We start from the raw sequence: 18,935 nt of genomic DNA, 5'->3' as shown, positions 1-18,935 counted from the left end.
GAGAGACTCGATTTCGCTATGAAGGAGATCATATTTGACCTGCTGAGTGTTGGGAAGCCCGCCAAAGCCTTCAGTCTCAATCCAGAGGTAAAAGGAGCAGACAGAGGAATCGCAGTTGCACACAGATGACCGGTGGATCTCTGCAGGCCTTTTTATAGAAATCAGCGGTCCACCTTTAATTTTTAGTCAAAGGAATGTAAAGAGCAGTATGTGGTCTGTTGGAGCCTTGAAACTAATTGCCCCGAAAGAGTCAGTATTCGCTTTTCTAGCAATAGTTACGAGAGATGCACTTGGCAGTGATCATATGCTGTGTTGAGTGCAATGCAATATGTTTTGAACAATTTAAGTATATTTACAATCCCAGTGAGACTTTTTGACAATATGTCAAAAGTCATATAAATACTGTAGTGCTCAGTTACATTCACTGCAGGATCTGCTTCTTATTGAGAAACAGTGCAAGCACCACATGTTCAAGTGCATTTACTCGATTTTTGTTGCAAATCTGCCATTGCGCTTCAAAAACACAATTTAGCGGTGCTTTATCTGTCTTCAGCGTATGAACATAGGTCTGCGGGCGTTCCTGGTGATAGCAGATGCTCTACAACAGAAGGATGGAGAGCCTCCTATGCCCAACACAGGAGCCACTCTGCCCTCTGGAAACTCTCTGAAGAAGAAGAAAACGTATCTCAGCAAGACACTCACTGAAGAGGAAGCCAAACTAATAGGTCTGTGTGTGTCTGGAGGCATTCAGGCTGCTGTAATTTGAATGTCTCCTCCTTCATGTCTCTGTTTCTGTCTGTCTGCCCCCCCGCAGGCATGTCCTTGTACTACTCCCAGGTGCGAAAGGCTCTGGACAACATCCTGAGGCACTTGGACAAGGAGGTGGGTCGTTGCATGATGCTCACGAGCGTCCAGATGCTCAACAAAGAACCAGAGGACATGATCACGTATGTAACTGCAACATGAAGTGTTCTTCAGTTTGAAGCTTTGCAAACATTACCTGCTTGTGTTTTGCAAAGAGAAATTTAATTCAAAACAAGCGTCCAGTCACCTCTCCATCTTCCATCTTTGATAGCGGTGAAAGGAAGCCTAAAATCGACCTGTTCAGGACCTGTGTGGCTGCCATTCCTCGTATCCTTCCTGATGGCATGTCCAAACCGGAGCTCATTGACTTGCTATCAAGGTAGGTTTCAGCTCTAGCTTAAGTTATCCTTAATCAATGATCACTTCATCACTTCAGTTTTTTTGCTCAGTGTTATTTTTAGTCCTTTTTTATTTTAATATGCAGATGTTTCTTTTCAGGGGAAATATTTAGGCAGTTCAGAACAGGTATTTCAATGCAAATACAACACTAAGGGGAGGCAGTGGACTCACGCTAGCTGACATCCCAGTGCTAATAAACACGTGCACTACAGCCTCCTCTGGAGGTTGTGTGGGCAAATGTGTCTCAAACTAAACAGATTTCCTGTATAATATTTTATATTGTTAGCTTTTTAAGGACATCCCATCATTTCAGTTAGTTTTCCTTTTTTTAACCTTTGTTTATTTTTGTCTCTCTGTCCCTCAGACTGACGGTGCACATGGACGATGAGCTTCGTCTCATTTCCCAGAATTCCCTTCAGAGCCTATTACTTGATTTCTCAGACTGGAGGGAAGATGTCCTTTTTGGTTACACACATTTCCTTTTACGTGAGGTACAACACAACCTTTAGATATTTTTATGCTGCAGCTCTAAAGTGTTAATCATACTAAATACCAATATAATGGCATATTAGAAACATTTCCCCAGCACTAATTCAGCACTCACAGAGTGATATAATCTTTAAATTGAAAGGTGAAAATTTAGACGCAACATAGTATTGTAAAACTCTCCACCTTAAAGTAGGTTCTTGCATTAGGACTTCTTTATTATATGCTTATTAATCACTTTATTTAAAAGTGTTGCCAGTTATGATCTAAGGAGCTTCACTTTACAAGTGGAGCTTATACTTGCAAAATTGTCCTGAAAACACAACAGGGGTGTTTAATAAAACATTATGTCCTGTGCTAAACACGTCCAGGTCCAAGACACCCATCAGGGTCTGCAGGATGCATCTGTCAAGCTCCTTCTCCAGCTCCTCACACAGTGGAGGTTAGCTCTGCAGCTCCAGGGGAAGATGCGAGGGGGAGTTGAGGTTTGTGCAGTGTAATTTATCTTGATGACATTTACACTTAAGGCAGCTATTTTCCTTTGTTACATGATGTTCAATGCATTTAAAATTATATATATATATATATAAAAAAAAATCATTGAGCTTAAACGTGTGTGAGGTGTTTTGGGTTTGTCAGGTTCACTATGTACTGTAGAGCATGATAACTACAGGCTTACTGCTCAACAATGTGGCTTCTTTACTAAACCTCCCACCTTTCCATCAGGCCAGCCCCAGACTGCCAGAGCGAAGTCCTCATTGTTCAGTCCTCCATGCGGTCGAGGGCCTGGCTCTGCTGCTCCTCTGCTCATGTCAGATCAGCACAAGGAAGCTGGCAGTCGGGGTATTAAGAGAAATACGCTGTCTCTTCACAGCTCTGGGACATGCTGAGGTACAGTACAGAAAACTCACATCTTCTCCCACCAAACATAGTGGAGGTATAACAGCTCACCAGCTTCTTTCACTTGTAAAGACTGTAACAAAGAAGTGAAAATAGATACATGTACAGTTCAGTGGCAAATATATCAGCCATCTGGTGGCAAATTGTGATTAAAGAGAAAGGACATGGAAATAGGATGGAAGGAGAGCCATCTGACTTGCTGTGATTAAACATGCTGCTTCTACAGCCTGTGAATTCTCTTGCGTTGTGTGACGCTGTTATAAAAATAACTGATTCTATAAATGTCTTTCTCTACAGGACGATGACAAACCCATGATAGAGGTCATGGACCAGCTGAGCCCGGCTGTAATGGACAGCTTTGTTCACGTGGCTGTTTCTGACTCAGTATGTACGCTTGTGCTAAGAATGTGATCAGTACCAGAAGTGTATCAGTGTGATCACAAATGACTTTATTTCCTCCTGTTGCCTCCCTCAGTCCACCTTGCCACTCAGCCACCACGTTGACCTCCAGTGGTTGGTGGAGTGGACGGCTCGACTGGTGAGCAGTTCATATGACGTGAAGAGCCCCAGCCATGTCTGGATTTTTGCCCAGTGTGTGAAGGACCCATGGGTGCTCTGTTTGCACATCTTTTTGCGGCAAGAGCATCTGCCTAAACACTGTCCCACTGCTCTAGGATATGCCTGGCCCTATGTTTTCACACGGCTGCAGCTGCTGCTGCCACTGGTTGATCCCAAGTATGCGAACACACATTTATTATATTGTTCCTTTTAGATGTTTTTTTTACTGTAAATAAAATAGCATGCACTGTCAGGCAGCTTGTGTGTGAAAGACTGAAATAATGCATTTTTCACCTGTTTTCATGCAGCAGCCCAGTGAATGCTAAGAAGACAAGCACGGCAGGCTCCAGTGACAGCTACATCTCTCTGTGGCGCAATTACCTGATCCTCTGTCTCGGTGTGGCTAAGCCAAGCATCATGTCACCTGGCCATCTCAGAGCGTCTACGCCTGAGATCACTGCCACCACACCTGACGGAAGTGTCACCTATGACAACAAGGTGCGTGTTTGTGCTTCAGAGGATAGCAGGGACAGATGTGGAGTTTAGAAATGTGCACTGTTATTTATTGAATTCCAGGTAATGAAATGCTGGAATTGCAGAGAGTTATTTGTGTTTTTGAGTGGCCTGAATTAATTAATTAACTAATGATTAATCAGTTAATTTGTTTAATTTATCATTTAATTGATTAATCAATCACAAGATAGTGACAATCTCCCTCAATTTCCCTGAACCCAGGATGATATTTTTAGGTGTCTGTTTATTGCTCCAAAATTCAAAGAATTTAAGTATCTTCGCAATGGTCTGAAACCTCTTGCTTGAAAATTATATAAAAGAATAATTGATTACGGTCATATTCTTTAATAGACATATCTGTTTCTCACTTTAAATGAGCCGCTTTGTCGGCTCTATGAAAAAAAGAACAAAATGGATTTAAAGTCTGATATTTTAAAATATAAAACTGTAAAATTGTGAAACCCTGGACCCAAGTAATAACTGTAGGTTGTTGTGTGATATCTGTGTCTGTGTGTTTTCTTTATTTTTAATAGGTGATAGGCACTCCCTCTGTGGCCTGGCTTTTGAAGCAGCTCGTCCCGCTGATGAGAGCTGAGAGTCTGGAGATCACAGAGTCTCTAGTTTTGGGGTTTGGATGCACAAACGCTCTTGTCTTCAGGTACTTTAACAATAACATACACAAATACAGAACTATGATAAAATGCACATCTTGCTTCGTACGTGCCAGCCTTGATTTTGATGCTAATATTATTTTTGCCTTTGGCAGAGAATAAACACACAAAGCCTGAGTAGACAGAACAGTTTAGAGTTCTAAATGGATGATATGCCAGACTTGACTCAAATCTCTTCCACGAGAAAGACACGATTCTTTACGATTCAATGGTTTTTTTATTCTCCTTTCATATTTTACCTACTCCCACCTGTCTGTTCATTGTCCTCATAACTCGGATGAGCTGCATACCTGACATTCAGAGAAGAAAGAGTCAGTGATGTAGAAGAGAAATTCTTGGAGGGGCAGAGACGTATCACATTTTTTTTCAAAGGGCAGAAGTTCCATTGTGATGGGGAGGTATTTTCATTTTAGGAGATCATCTATTTTTAACCTAGAATATTTTCTGAAAAGGCTCTCATTGTTATTAAAAAGATTATGGTCTACCCAGACAAATTTATCCTGTCATTACAGCGTCTGAGGATTAGTGGTTTTAGGGAATGCAGCATCTGGGTTGCACCACATAGATATATATCACACATCTTCCTTGTTTCCATGAATAAAATCATCCTTCTACTGCTCTACAAGGAAGACAGTTTAGATCCGTCTCATTTAACAACATAGCAATCTGGTTATTGATTGATTTATTTTTATTAATTTATTTATTGTTCTTTGATTAAACAGGGAGCTCGTTGAAGAACTCCATCCACTGATGAAGGAAGCACTGGAACGTAGACCTGAGGTAAAAAAAAAAAAAGCACACTCAGAGGGTGCGAGAGAAGACTGACTGCACTGAAACATCACATGATTTTTTTTTTAATCACTGATAACAAAAAGTATTTTCTAGGTGAAGCATAAAATCAGGGTTAGGTTGATGAGAGTAGAAGTTCCCTTAAAGTTGTTGGTTTCTTCCATACATCAATAATGTATAGTTTATGAAAACAGATTGTGGATTATGTGTATTGGTTATTCTGAAACCCAAATAGTCCACTGAAAACAAAAGTACTTTATTTTGCACTTGCACCTGCAGAGCTGGCACTGTGTGTTGGTCATGCTCTACAGTATAGCAGGGAACTAACAACCTGTCTGTGCTTCCAGAACAAGAAGCGTAGAGAGAGGAGGGACCTTCTCAGGCTGCAGCTCCTGAGGATATTTGAACTGCTGGCTAATGCAGGAGTCATCAGTGACAGGTAGCACACGTGTCATGTACTGAGTAATCTCTTTTTTCGGCTTTGGGTCTTATGCACATTCACAGTAACATTAACGCTAGTTAGTGTTCTTGTTTTCCTGTAGCACTAATGGAGCTCTGGAGCGTGATTCCCTGGCCCTGGGTGCTTTGTTCCTTGAGTATGTGGATCTTACCCGGATGCTTCTAGAGGCTGAGAATGAGAAGGAGCTGGACGTACTCAAAGACATACGAGCACATTTCAGTGGGATGGTAGCCAATCTCATCCAGTGTGTTCCCGGTAAAAAAAAAAAAAGTCGTATCATTATTCTAATTGTTACCTTTTTGTAATTTTGTAGTATGACTTAATGGCAATTTTGGTTTTTGTAGTCACCTACAGCAAATTTAAACGATCATGTAGATTCTGTGTCCTGTTCTCACCCTCAGTGTGTCTCTTTCTTTTTCCCACACTCACAGTCCACCACAGACGCTTCCTTTTCCCTCAGCAGTCTCTGAGGCACCATCTCTTCATTCTCTTCAGTCAGTGGGCCGGACCCTTCAGTGTTATGTTCACTCCTCTGGACCGGTACAGTGACCGCAACCACCAGATCACTCGCTACCAGTACTGTGCTCTCAAAGTAAGCAATACCCAAATCCCTGAATTCCTTTATGCAGTAAGAGTTATTCTATAATTTTACAGAAACATAAGCATACAGTCAACTCTGCATTTGTTTTCCAGGCCATGTCAGCAGTTCTATGTTGTGGTCCAGTTTTTGACAATGTGGGTCTCTCAACTGATGGTTATCTCTACAAATGGCTTGACAACATCTTGGCCTGTCACGACTTACGGGTGGGTCAACTCTGTGACCTAATGGTGTCTTTAACTTGCTGCCCTCTGTGGTATTTATTTAAGTTTCAGCATTTTACTTTAATCTAAGAAGCTTTAAATTCAGTTTTCAATACATGCATTACTGCCTCAACATGATAACATGTCTGTCTTTAGGTGCACCGTCTGGGGTGTGAGGTGGTCATCCTGCTTTTAGAACTAAATCCAGACCAAATCAACCTGTTCAACTGGGCCGTGGATCGCTGCTTCACTGGATCTTACCAGCTGGCATCTGGCTGCTTCAAGGCTATCGCCACAGTGTGCGGTAACAGGTAGGGAGTTGATGTCAGTACTCATTGGTTTAGTTCTTAGAGCAACATAAAACTAACAGCTGTTTTTTCTGATTTTGCCAGGAATTACCCATGTGACCTTGTGACTTTGCTCAACCTCGTCCTGTTCAAGGCCTCAGACACCAGCAGAGAAATATATGAAATCTCCATGCAGCTGATGCAGGTATATTCACTTATATGGTGTGCAGCAAACAAGGACATGTTTCCAATTTGATATATTTATCAACTGTACACAAAGAGGCTGAAATGAAAAGCATAAAGCCAAATGCTGGCAAAGGTTTCAAAAGGAGTGCTGTCTGCAGGTGCTGGAATCTAAGCTGTGTGCGTACTCCAAGCGGATGGTGGAGCAGAAGCCTGGTAATATTTTGTATGGGACGCACGGCCCCCTGCCTCCACTGTACAGTGTCAGCCTGTCTCAGCTCTCCATCCAGCTTGCCAGCATGTACCCAGAGCTCACTCTGCCTCTTTTCTCAGGTAAATTCTTCTTGTATGTTCTTCTGTGGAACAAATGCAACAAAGGGAACACTTACATATAAACTTACCAGTGTATATACACTTTTGGAAAATGACAAATCATAATGTGTTAATAAAAGCTTTCATCTCACCTTATTATCCCTCCTTAAACTTTGAGATGTGAACATAAAAAAAAAAAAAAAACTAGACATCAAATTAAGGAAGTGCAGTTACATAAGTGCACCCAAAATGCTGTTTTCTGTGGCATTAAAGTTACAGATGTGTTCAATGCTTGTGCATCTAGTGTAAGCTTTAAATGATGAAGGCAGGATGATTTCTACATCTGCTCAATTTATTCTTTCTTATTCAAAATTCTCAGCATGTTGTTCTCCCAGATTTAAAAAATGACTCCCAGTGTGTACAGTAGCTTGTTTTAATTAATTCTCCTGGCATTTGCAGAGGTGAGCCAGCGTTTCCCAACCACCCATCCCAATGGCAGACAGATCATGCTATCCTACCTGTTACCCTGGCTTAGTAACATTGAACTAGTGGACACGGGACTCCTACCTCCTGCCTCAAGCCCCTGCACGCCAGAGGAAGAACCTCGGGGTCAGGCTCGGGGCATGGGTGTGTGTCCCAGTCTGAGAGGTAACGGCTGGGGCTCCTTGCAGGCAACCTCGCTGGTGCTCAACAACCTCATGTTTATGACTGCTAAGGTAGGAAGCTGTGTTTGTTCTTACTTGTGAAAATTCCCAAACACGCCTCCAGCTGTCTAACAGTTTTTTTACTTTACAGTATGGAGATGAGGTTCCTGGGCCAGAGATCGAGAATGCCTGGAACGCTCTGGTGTCGAACGAGAGGTGGAGCAACAACTTGCGGGTCACCCTGCAGTTCCTTATCAGCCTGTGTGGAGTCAGCAGTGACACCACATTACTGCCTTTTGTAAGCACAGTCTATTATTTAAAAAATGTTAAGAAAAATTAAATAGTGATTCTCACGAAGATATAAAAAATATGCAGAGGCAATGCAAATAACCCAGAGGCTCTAAGTAATGCTCATCTGTTTTAGATCAAGAAGGTGGTAATATACATGTGTCGCAACAACACCATCCAGACTATGGAGGAGCTCCTGTTTGAGCTGCAGCAGACCGACCCCGTTAACCCTGTGGTTTTGCACTGTGACAATCCTCCATTCTATCGCTTTGCTGCCAGCAACAAAGCCTCCACTTCCCAGACAGGTGAGAGGATGTGTTCCTGTCAAAATCTGAGGAGATAAATGATGCTGTGTTTTCATCTCAACACTTACCCTTGGTTTGCACTCGACAGTTTTTTTTATGTGGCAGATGGGTGACTGCTGTGTTTCTGTTTAATGTGTAGGCACAACCTCCAGTAGTAACACTGTAGTGGCTGGTCAGGAAAACCTGCCAGACACAGACGAGAACAAGCTGGTCAGAGAGAGTGAGGAGCGGTAAGTATTTTTATATATCTTTATATACTTACAGATGCTGCATGAACTGTCACGGTGAGCCAGTGTTTTATTGGGAAATCAGTAGCCTGTCGAGGCCTGTGAAAATAGATAAAAGATGTCAGCATCATATGTAGTGATATTAGAGTGAGGACGTTGTCAAACAAATCTGGAAATGAGTTTTATTTTACATGTCGTGCATTTTTCACAGCAGGGCGAGGGCTCACAACAGACTGGAGTCTCGATACAGCAACAGCTCCGGAGGCTCCTACGAGGATGAAAAGAGTAAGCCCTGACTTGGTTCTCGTGAGGAATAAAATACAATCTTACACTCACACACAGAGCCCAGGGGTTTTCACAGCTGACAGCTGCTATTTGGGGAGACTCTGAGGATAATCTTCACCATATAGGTTTTTACTAAATAAATCTTTTTGTTCTCATAGATGACCCACTCCCACCTTATGCTGGATGGCTACTGAGTATTCTGGAGACCAACCGTCCTCAGCCGTTACCCATGCCTGTTAATGGAGGCTGCTGGGCACCTCTGGTTGACTACCTTCCAGAAACCATCACGCCTAGAGGGCCACTGCACAGGTGCACACAAACAAACAGACACACTCTACAGTCAGTCTACTCTGAGATGACCTTCAGTGAACTCCTCAAAAAACAAGCTCAGAGTTAGAACAGTGATGTTATTATCAGCAGAGTCAGCAAAGCAAAGAGTGTTTCACAGACTTATCACGCCTACTCTCAGATGGTCTGATAAAGTCAAGCACAGAATGAAGCCAAGCCAGCTTGCTCTGGGTCTACTAGCAAAATAGTTAATATTAGAAGGGATTTAGCACTTCATCCTCTCTGTCTCTCTTGAAACATCAGAGATCAGTGTGCCAGTAAAATAATATAAATAAATAAAATGAAAGATCTCTTGTAAAGAACTTTGGAATTTATGGTCCATGTACAGTGTATGCAGTGATGCGTGGTTTTCTTTTTGCTGTATTCATTTGATTTAAGAAGGAAATCCTCTAGTTTATGCTACATGAGCTTGAGCCTAAGACTTGAAGGATGGTTGTGCTTACACAGTGCACCAACTCATAACTCATGAAAAGATCAAATGTTGTTGGTTTTTTTGTACTCACCGGAGATTTGTGCATTCCTCAGGTGTAACATTGCGGTGATCTTTATGACTGAGATGGTAGTGGACCACAGCGTGAGAGAAGACTGGGCTTTACACCTGCCCCTGCTGCTACACGCCCTCTTCTTAGGTAGGCATACACACGTATAGCTCAGCTTATGAGTCATGTAAACCATCTATTTGTTTAATTTGGGGGAAATGGTGTAAAAAAAAAAAAAAACAAATGTGTAAAGTGAAAACGTCCCCAAAAATATTATGCATAGAATGCACCAATGGAATTTAAAGAATGTGGAAATACTTGATGGCTTATACAAGTAATTCCTCTGCCTCACTCCGATCTCAGTAACAAAACATGAGGTGGGTCGAGAAGAACTTGAACCAAAAAAGATAAAATCATAAAGTACAATTCACACTCCTTTTAATCAGGGTGTTTCCTACAGTCACACACACACACTCAAAAATAGCCTTGATGTGTGGAGTTATTTTCTGTGACGTCAAGTGAGCTCATAGCACAACGATGTGTTTTATCTTCGTCCCACACAGACATGTACTTTAGGACAGGCAGTTCTCCAGCATCACAGTGACAAATTTTCAAACAAACATGCGGGTGCATACCTGGTCCTAGCAACAATATAAGACAGTATTTTAGTTTCCTTAATTAAACATTGTATTAGTCCAAGAATACTACAAAAATATTTATTACTGCGGCTGGGAAATAACTAGATTTTGACTGAGACAAATTTGTATTCACAGCAAAACCTTTGGGATGATGAGTGTCGGCATCAGTACATGAAAAAAAATGACCAAACCACTTAATGTATGCTGAATCCTGAACCTCACTGGATATATAATTCATTTTCCAGGTCTGGACCACTACAGACCAGAGGTCTATGAACACAGCAAACGCCTCCTTCTTCACCTCCTCATTGCTCTCTCCTGCAACAACAACTTCCAGGTCAGATTTCCATTTTGATATTTATAATTAGGCCAGCTCATCACATGAAGTAGGACTGAAATGTTACTTGCATGGCTTCTGCAGAGTTTTTACCTATCCACCGAGAAAACCCTTCTTTTGGGGCATACAGGTAATAGCCTCAGTCCTGATGCTGACACGAGAGATCAGTGACAACAAGACTCTCACAATCAAGTCTAGCTATCACACAGAGTACCAGCAGTCACGTAAGTAGAAAATATTTAGCATGTATACAAGCATTTACCAATCCTGTGACATTACCAGTATAATATGAGAGATGGAGCACTTTTCATGGGAAAACTAACAAACTAAACAGCATAGTACACAAAAATATGATAAAGGGGTCCAGCAACTGCATTAGCAGTACACTTCTCTGTAGCATATGTCATTATGTTTCCGTAGATGCGCCTGACTTTCTGCGGGAGTGGCAGGCATCTCCTGTGGTGGACTCTGGTCTCAGCTCCACATCCAACTCATCCTCTGCCAGTCTGGGCGGTGGCAGCACAGCTGGCAGTGTCGGAAATCTGCCTCTTGTAACACCTGATGACCTGGAGGATCTCGAAGATGCACCCAATGAGACAGACGAGAAGACAAACAAACTCATTGAGTTCCTCTCCACCAGGTAAACACAACTCCGGTCATCTTTCGTGCAGTTCTAGAGTTGGACTCGCCGTGTGGGTGCGAAGCGTGTGTGAATTTCACTGTAGTGCACGCTGTGTGAGCTGTGCATATATTTAAGTGCTTGTGTAACTTTTATGTGGTGCTACTGGTGGTGGGTATACAGTGCTTGGAGTACTGTGTTGTTATTGCACAGAGCGTTTGGGCCACTCTGGGTGCACGAGGACATCACACCAAAGAACCCCAACTCCAAGAGCACAGAGCAGCTCAGCAACTTCCTACGCCACGTTGTCTCTGTCTTCAAGGAGTCCAAGTCAGGTGAGAAACCACTGAGGTTACTGACAAATGTCAGTCACTGAATAACAGTATGAGTTAGTATGAGTGTATGTCATTCTTTAAAATCATCTCCACAAATGGAGCAATAACTGGTTCATTTTATACCTACAGTGTGGCATATTTGGTGGTGGTATATTTAGCATCTGTGTGTCTCCACAGACTTCCACCTGGAGCAGCAGCTTAGCGACGTGGCCTTGCAGACGGCTCTGTGCAGCTCCTCGCGTCACTATGCCGGGAGGTCTTTCCAAATCTTTAGAGCCCTCAAACAGCCAATCAACAACCATGCTGTCTCTGATCTGGTCTCGCGCCTCGTTGAGGTGGTGGGAGAACATGGAGATGAGGTGCAGGTGAGGAAAAAGATGTACGGTGTGTGTAATAGAGATGTAATACTTTAAAACTTTTTATTTGGCAGAAGATTCATATTACTGCTGTACCTGTTTCAGGGCTATGTGATGGAGGTGCTGTTAACGCTGGAGTCAGTTGTGGTGAATCTAGCAGAGTGTCTGAAAAACAGCGACTTTATGGCAGCTCTGACCAGGTAGGTCTGCTCTGTTGTGAATTTTGAATCTGTAGAAGTATTCAAGTATTTGGAGGATTATGATGTATGTGAGGATTTATGTTGATGCCCCCACAGGGCAAACATATTCAGTTTGTTTTTCATCGTGTTTGATTCGTAGGACATCCTCACCAGACTTTGTGACAAGTGACAAACTGATGAACAGAAAGAGCACAGGTCAACTGAACTTCCCCGGCCCGGGATTTGTTGGCCTGTCATCACAGCGCCACCAGCGCTCTTATTCTGTTCCCAAGAAGTTTGGCGAGTGCGGCAACCAATCGAGTGATCCCCCTCGCAGTGCAACTCTGGATCGTATACAGGCAAGAATGGATGATTGTTGTCCAGTTTGACACTTCAATGCTGAAGCCTTAGTGATAATTTAGTACTCGTTTTCAATCTGCAGGCCTGCAACAGTCACGGCCTTGCACGAACAGGAAGAACTCCAGGTTCCTGCACATCATCAACCAACCGTATTGATCCCAGCGTTCTGTCAGATCCTGCACACGTGTCTCATCCTTCGTCAATACTGGCCACAGTCTTCTGGGTGGCAGTGTCACTCATGGAGTCAGACTTTGAGTTTGAATATCAGATGTCACTTCGCCTCGTTCACAAGCTGCTGTCAAAGGTAGATGAGATGAAATTTGCTGATTACAGAGGAAAAGTTATGTAACTGTAGAAACAGAAATTACTGTGAAGATAAAATGAGTGTCTCCACCTTTTCAATTGTCTCAGGTACTCAGTTTGCAGGTGGAGGGAACTAAGTTACACAAATAACTTTCAGCTTCACTTAAGCCACAACCTCCTATTTCCCAGGTGCCCTTAGACAGAGCAGAGAACCGCGAGCGCCTGGAGAAGCTGCAGACTCAGCTGAGGTGGAGCGGGTTCTCTGGGATTCAGCAGCTTTTGTTGAAGGGATTTACCTCCCAGGCCACATCCGACCTGACCTTACAGCTCTTCTGCCAACTCACTCCAGTCTCCCGAGTGCCAGTTGTTGACAGCTCACAGTCTATAGGTAGATATGGAGGATCACAGTTTTATATTGTATCATTTCAAAGTGTTTCGTTTTATTTGTACTGGGTGTAGCTGAAGTTCAAACTCTTCTCCCTGTATAGGTTTTCCTCTGAATGTGCTGTGTCTGCTCCCTCACCTGGTGCAGCACTTTAGCTACCCGACTCAGTTTTGTAAGGAAAGTGCTGAAAGGATTGCACAGGTAATATGATACTGTGATTTTTTCACTTTGGCTTTTTCTACACTTTAGTTTACTTTTATTTTACTTCCTTTTGCTTTTTTAGGTTTATTAGAAAAAGAGCAAAAATGTGCATTTGGGGAAAGATGAAAGACCAAAGTGGGTTAGAAGGAGCTGACATTTCAAAACACAGAAGAAAAAACAACTAATATGTCTCTCATCCCGCGTCTGTTTGCTTTTTCTTTGCTCAGGTATGCTTGCAGGAAAAGAACACAAAACTGTCCCATCTGGCACATGTGATGACTCTCTATAAGACGCGTTCCTACACGAGGGATCCTTTCTCCTGGGTCAGTGTGGTTTGCCGCTACCTTCATGAGGCTTTCGCTGACATAACACTGAACATGGTCACCTATATGGCTGAGGTAAGTGCTCTTAGCTTTCTGTGTTTTTAGGGTTGCAAGTTTATTGGATGTTCCTGTGGAAGCTGGAGCAAGAATGTTTAGTAAGTGATTCATTCCTCCAGCTGGGTGCAGAAAGAGTTCATGTTGGTAATTTGGCAGGCTGGCAGGCTATCCTGTCCAGTATTCAGCCAGTTGTTAAAGAACAATCCAATCATTTACAGTGTACTTTCATGTTGTTATACACACATTGACGTTGCCCTTAAGCAAAATCAGGTTTGTGGGTGCGTGTTTACTGAATGTCTCTCTCCCTTTCCCAGCTGCTGGATAAGGGCCTTCCCAGCATGCAGCAGTCTCTCCTCCAAATCATCTATTGCCTGCTCAGCCACATGGACCTGACTGCTGTGCAGGTCAAACAGTTCAATGCTGATGTTATGAAGACCATTGAGAAGTTTGTCCAGGTAAGTGTGGCGCAGTATTTGGTCTTTATATTCTGTGAATTAATATGTGATTAGAGTATGCACAGCTGTTTCTCTTATACTGTCGTTCTTTTATACTGTTTGGCATGTGACTTTTTAGACAGTACACTGGAAGGATGCTTTAAACATCTTAAAGCTGGTAGTATCACGCTCCGCCAGCCTAGTTCATCCGGTGTACGGCCACACACAGGGTGATCTTTCCAACCTAGAGGTCAGCAGAGTGTGGGACGGCTCAGCTAAAGCTCTTCCTGGAAAAACACTTGACTTCACTTTTGACATCTCCGAGGTGAGAAAGAAGCTGCTAGTGAGCTTCTTTTTTTTTAATACCCATCATTGGCTTACAGTTACAATACACAGCTTTGTTCACCAGGTCATAAATAAAAGAGGATATCATGAACGGACGCATTATGCAAACCATCAAAAAATTTGCATGCTTGTTTGTTATCTTCATAGACGCCAGTGATCGGGCGTCGGTTTGATGAGCTCCAAGGATCAGGGGGTAGAGAGGGGAAGGCCAGAGCCATGGCTGTAACCCGCAGTACTTCTTCCACTTCTTCTGGATCCAATTCCAACACCATTCTGGTGCCTGTCAGCTGGAGGCGACCACAGTTATCTCAGGTAGCATCAGAGCCTAAAATTAAGGTTTCACAGCACCTGTCAAAGCATCTGCCTCTTTATGAATGTCTTAGTTAGTATTGCAAGTGCTGCTTGATTTTGTAAGACTTGTAAAAAAAAATTCAAATTTAATAATAAAATTATATTTCTTTGGCATAATGACCTTAAATAGGACCAGAAAAACCTGTTGTAAACTTTTTGTATACTGTGCTTAAAAGTAATACCTTGAACACTGAGTTATGATCATCAAAGCATATATGAAGTAGATACTAGTATCCATCACTTTACTCATGAATACTTTTTTTTTCTTTTTTTTTGGCATCTTTCTCCTACATGCAGAAAAGAACCAGAGAGAAGCTGGTGAGCGTCTTGTCTCTTTGTGGACAAGAAGTTGGACTTACCAAGAACCCGTCTGTAAGTTGCCTTCCTTGTTGTACCTGTTCCTTATGTGTACAGTCAACAGAAATCTACTGACTTTTTAAAATTCAAGCTTGTAGTTTTTTCCAAGGGACTAATGCCTCTAAAGTTTTCTGGGAATGTTTCTGTTATTATGAATTGACTGTGAGAAGTCTGAAGACCTGTTTTTGTGCCTTCTTGCCAGGTGATCTTCTCATCCTGTGGTGACTTGGACATGATGGAGGTGCGGGAGAGTGGCGTGTCATCTGAAGACGGTGGTACCAGGGAGGACACACTAGATGACACCGCCAGTGAGCAGCAGTTCAGGGTTTTCAGAGACTTTGACTTCCTGGATGTGGAGCTGGAGGATGGAGAAGTGAGATTCATATATTACTATTTCACCCGTGGCCATTTGATTTACGCTGATAGATTTCTCCTTTCCTTCCTTTGATCTTTACTGTGTGTTTTAACGTATCCACCTGTCTTTCTTTAACATCGGTATATTTGAAAAGTATTTCTCTGCCCCCCCCCTCGTCTCTCTCTATCTAACTCTGTGTCTCTCTTTCTTCCCCTTGCTGCCTAGGAGCTCCAGGTAAGGTCTCTCACACTAAGTATTTAACATTAGCCTTTATCAGCTCTTTGGTGTTGCTGGCTCCTTTGTTTCGCTCTGAAAACAAAAAAACCTCTTTGTGCTTCATTTTGCTCTCACAGCTTGACTGCAGAACTGCATTTCTGCCGATATTGCTATTGGTCAAATAGAAATAAATTATATTATAAAGCCTAAATATTATAAAGATAATTAAACAGAGTGCAAACAGCCTTTCCAGCATATATTCATGCCATGAATAACAGTCCATTTTGCATCTTGTGCTTGTAACTAAAGCAGTTATTTTTTGTTTTGAGAGATGAAAATGAAAATGTTCCTTTCATCGCAATGATGTTCACTTCTGCCATTCATCCTTTCCATGTCTTCCAACGCCTACGTGTGTGTGTGTTTTTTGTTTTGTTTTTAAATCCAGGGTGAAACTGTCGATAACTTTAATTGGGGTGTGCGTCGGCGATCACTGGACAGCACAGAGCTGGGCGACCTGCTGGAGGAGAGCCAGCACTCAGGCAGCACCCCCAGTCTGGGTCACGAAGACCCTCACGATTCAGATGAGTCCTCAGAGGAAGAGGAGTCTTCAACTAGCCAGAGCCTTTCACATTCTCAGCTTGTACGTAGCCTTAGCTGTTGAAATAATAATAACAAAAAATAATTGTGAAACCTAAAAAGCTTTTTCTGCTTTTTCGTGAGTAAAAATTCTTGGTTTGCCTTCCCGTTCCAGACCAACCCGTCTCCATCAGAGGAAACCAATCACACTGATTCTCTGTCTACATCTTACGACACATCTGCTGATCCCCAGTCCCTCAATGCCACCACCCCGGGCCAAGGAGTGCTCCATGACGATCACAGTGGTCTACATGTGAGAAATAACTGACTTGAATATATGTCTATATTGTTTGCTTTGGTACGTTTGTGATCATCAGGAAATGTCTTTGTTTGCTCAGGTGCGGGTGTGTGGTGAGGATGAGGACACTCAGGCCCAGGATGATGAGCTGTCACTGAGTGCCAATGAGCTCCCTCCTGGCTCGGACTGTGGTGAAAGCTTCACTCTGGATTTGCCAGGACACGCTCAAAATCAGCTGCCAAATCTGGACCACAGTCTCAACCCCGACTACTGCCAGCCTCCACTGGACTTTCTAGACCCAAACTGTTTGCCCAGGTAAATATGATAGGAATTACATGTTCCCATTAATCCCTGCCTGCTGATTACAATGTCGCATTGCTGCCAGTAAGATTCGTGGTCAGGATTTTTCTTACAGTGAAAAAGTGGAGACACATGCAGAGAAGCTTCAGTCAGAGCCAAAGGACAATCTTTTTAACCAGTTTGTTTATTTTGGATTTCATTTACTCAAGTATAATAGACATTTTGTTCATGATCAGAAATAGCAGAAAATGACTGCATTTACTGTACAGACCTATCATGCTTACACGCATGATAGGTCTGTACACCCCAAAAAATGGCGACTACTAAGGCAGGAAAAAACTTGTGTGTTCCACACATTTTTGAGATCTCCTGTTAGATTTTTTTTTTTTTCCAAATATTTGTCATACCAGATGCAGACGGCACAGACTCACTTCTTTCCTCATTTTTGTTGTTACAGCTTGCGTGACGATGTCGATGATTTGGAGGACCTTGGGTTTCCTCCTCCCCCCTCCCCATTTTTCTCCGCTATCTTGGCAGCTTTCCAACCCACAGTGTGTGACGATGCTGAGGAGGCGTGGCGCTGCCATATCAACCAGCTTGTAACAGACTCCGATGGGTCTTGTGCCGTCTACACATTTCAAGTCTTCTCATCACTCTTTAAGGTAGATCATATGAAGGATTAGCTTTAGTTTTTTTTACACTTCATTTTTGTCCCTGCATTTCTCTTTTCAAGCTACCTCTTCTATCCAGTAGGATTAGCATGAATTACAGTACAATAATTCCTGGAAATGTCTGTCCTTTTCCAGAACATCCAGGGAAATTTCTGCACCTTAACAAATGATGTTGCCACCTATCTTGGTGAGGGATTAAGAGGCATTGGATCAAAGTTTCTCAGGTCCTCACAGATGCTCACCACATGCTCAGATTGTCCTACCATTTACATTGATGCTGACACGGTGAGTGCAGCTGGCAGACTGCTTGCTGGTCACAGTGTTGCTGCTTCAGTTTATGGTAGTCTGAAAACAGAAGAAATGTGTGATACTGAACTCATTTTTACTGCTTCCTTTCTTCTTGCTGGTCTGTATAGATTATGTCCTATGGCCTTCTTGAAAAGATGAAGTTCAGTGCGCTGGAGCTGCAAGAGTACCTGGATACATACAACACCAGAGAGGAGGCTGCTGTCTCGGTAACGGCACGCGATTGATTTCTTCCTCCAAATGTGTGCCAAATAAAGTATTTACCATCTCTTCTTCTTTCCACCTTCTGTTCCAACTCTTCTATTTTTTTTCTTTCAGTGGCTGAGGAACTGTAAGGACACATTTCCCAGGTGCCCTGGTGACAGTGTGGTTACCTGCCAACCTGGAGACTCAGAGGAGAAGGTACAAACAGCTCAATTTATGATGTAAATTAAGCTGTAACAAGCTGAGATTTTTACTGGCAAACTGATTTATTCTAGGAACTTAATCTTTGCTGCATATTTATGTCTTGCTCTTTGCATGCTTGCTGTGTCTTATCTAATTTTTTCTCCCAGCTAATAAGAAGTCAAATTTAAAGTTGCTGGGTTTTTTTTTTTTTTTACATTGTTGACTAATTCTTGCTAGCCTGATTGTAAATAATCGGGATTTTCACTTTGCTGTGCGTGTGTTTGATTGATGCTTTGTCTTCCTCTCACTTTACTCTTGATGTCCTAACATGCTCTCTCGCTGTCTAGCAAATGGAGTCTCTTGCAGTAAGTTCTCTTCACTTCACTCTAGATTCCTCTTAAACTGCTTAATTCACTTTACGCAAAGCAATCAGTCAGTTATGTTACCATGTGTTTGTATTCCTTTGTGATGTGCTGTGATTTTTGTGTCCTCCGCTTCTGATAAATC

General features: G+C 42.5%; 1 protein-coding gene across 2 annotated transcripts in view; it reads left to right on the top strand.

Moving 5' to 3' along the window:
- Nucleotides 1–18,935, top strand: part of fryb (furry homolog b (Drosophila)) — a 40,978-nt gene that overhangs the window by 19,911 nt on the left and 2,132 nt on the right. Inside the window, exons 14-64 of one of the 2 annotated variants that reach the window (XM_030745869.1) lie at nucleotides 1–87; nucleotides 554–725; nucleotides 815–947; nucleotides 1,076–1,183; nucleotides 1,568–1,694; nucleotides 2,061–2,174; nucleotides 2,416–2,580; nucleotides 2,887–2,973; nucleotides 3,065–3,324; nucleotides 3,456–3,645; nucleotides 4,194–4,318; nucleotides 5,054–5,111; nucleotides 5,468–5,559; nucleotides 5,663–5,835; nucleotides 6,012–6,172; nucleotides 6,274–6,384; nucleotides 6,538–6,692; nucleotides 6,774–6,873; nucleotides 7,013–7,184; nucleotides 7,623–7,879; nucleotides 7,959–8,105; nucleotides 8,232–8,400; nucleotides 8,540–8,630; nucleotides 8,839–8,912; nucleotides 9,071–9,221; nucleotides 9,786–9,889; nucleotides 10,623–10,714; nucleotides 10,845–10,938; nucleotides 11,135–11,354; nucleotides 11,547–11,668; nucleotides 11,846–12,033; nucleotides 12,130–12,224; nucleotides 12,364–12,562; nucleotides 12,646–12,867; nucleotides 13,056–13,254; nucleotides 13,355–13,452; nucleotides 13,680–13,850; nucleotides 14,147–14,287; nucleotides 14,406–14,591; nucleotides 14,759–14,923; nucleotides 15,260–15,334; nucleotides 15,522–15,692; nucleotides 15,900–15,908; nucleotides 16,336–16,530; nucleotides 16,642–16,779; nucleotides 16,865–17,079; nucleotides 17,522–17,726; nucleotides 17,871–18,020; nucleotides 18,152–18,250; nucleotides 18,360–18,443; nucleotides 18,776–18,793. In XM_030745869.1, coding sequence (XP_030601729.1) covers nucleotides 1–87; nucleotides 554–725; nucleotides 815–947; nucleotides 1,076–1,183; nucleotides 1,568–1,694; nucleotides 2,061–2,174; nucleotides 2,416–2,580; nucleotides 2,887–2,973; nucleotides 3,065–3,324; nucleotides 3,456–3,645; nucleotides 4,194–4,318; nucleotides 5,054–5,111; nucleotides 5,468–5,559; nucleotides 5,663–5,835; nucleotides 6,012–6,172; nucleotides 6,274–6,384; nucleotides 6,538–6,692; nucleotides 6,774–6,873; nucleotides 7,013–7,184; nucleotides 7,623–7,879; nucleotides 7,959–8,105; nucleotides 8,232–8,400; nucleotides 8,540–8,630; nucleotides 8,839–8,912; nucleotides 9,071–9,221; nucleotides 9,786–9,889; nucleotides 10,623–10,714; nucleotides 10,845–10,938; nucleotides 11,135–11,354; nucleotides 11,547–11,668; nucleotides 11,846–12,033; nucleotides 12,130–12,224; nucleotides 12,364–12,562; nucleotides 12,646–12,867; nucleotides 13,056–13,254; nucleotides 13,355–13,452; nucleotides 13,680–13,850; nucleotides 14,147–14,287; nucleotides 14,406–14,591; nucleotides 14,759–14,923; nucleotides 15,260–15,334; nucleotides 15,522–15,692; nucleotides 15,900–15,908; nucleotides 16,336–16,530; nucleotides 16,642–16,779; nucleotides 16,865–17,079; nucleotides 17,522–17,726; nucleotides 17,871–18,020; nucleotides 18,152–18,250; nucleotides 18,360–18,443; nucleotides 18,776–18,793 — 7,134 coding nt within the window. Of the gene's footprint in view, nucleotides 88–553; nucleotides 726–814; nucleotides 948–1,075; nucleotides 1,184–1,567; nucleotides 1,695–2,060; nucleotides 2,175–2,415; nucleotides 2,581–2,886; nucleotides 2,974–3,064; nucleotides 3,325–3,455; nucleotides 3,646–4,193; nucleotides 4,319–5,053; nucleotides 5,112–5,467; nucleotides 5,560–5,662; nucleotides 5,836–6,011; nucleotides 6,173–6,273; nucleotides 6,385–6,537; nucleotides 6,693–6,773; nucleotides 6,874–7,012; nucleotides 7,185–7,622; nucleotides 7,880–7,958; nucleotides 8,106–8,231; nucleotides 8,401–8,539; nucleotides 8,631–8,838; nucleotides 8,913–9,070; nucleotides 9,222–9,785; nucleotides 9,890–10,622; nucleotides 10,715–10,844; nucleotides 10,939–11,134; nucleotides 11,355–11,516; nucleotides 11,669–11,845; nucleotides 12,034–12,129; nucleotides 12,225–12,363; nucleotides 12,563–12,645; nucleotides 12,868–13,055; nucleotides 13,255–13,354; nucleotides 13,453–13,679; nucleotides 13,851–14,146; nucleotides 14,288–14,405; nucleotides 14,592–14,758; nucleotides 14,924–15,259; nucleotides 15,335–15,521; nucleotides 15,693–15,899; nucleotides 15,909–16,335; nucleotides 16,531–16,641; nucleotides 16,780–16,864; nucleotides 17,080–17,521; nucleotides 17,727–17,870; nucleotides 18,021–18,151; nucleotides 18,251–18,359; nucleotides 18,444–18,775; nucleotides 18,794–18,935 lie in introns of both variants that reach the window. The other variant, XM_030745868.1, reaches the window with a different exon arrangement.

Source organism: Archocentrus centrarchus, chromosome 14, assembly GCF_007364275.1.
Source record: "Archocentrus centrarchus isolate MPI-CPG fArcCen1 chromosome 14, fArcCen1, whole genome shotgun sequence".
Taxonomy (NCBI): domain Eukaryota; kingdom Metazoa; phylum Chordata; class Actinopteri; order Cichliformes; family Cichlidae; genus Archocentrus; species Archocentrus centrarchus.
This window is presented reverse-complemented; position numbering and strand designations above follow the sequence as displayed.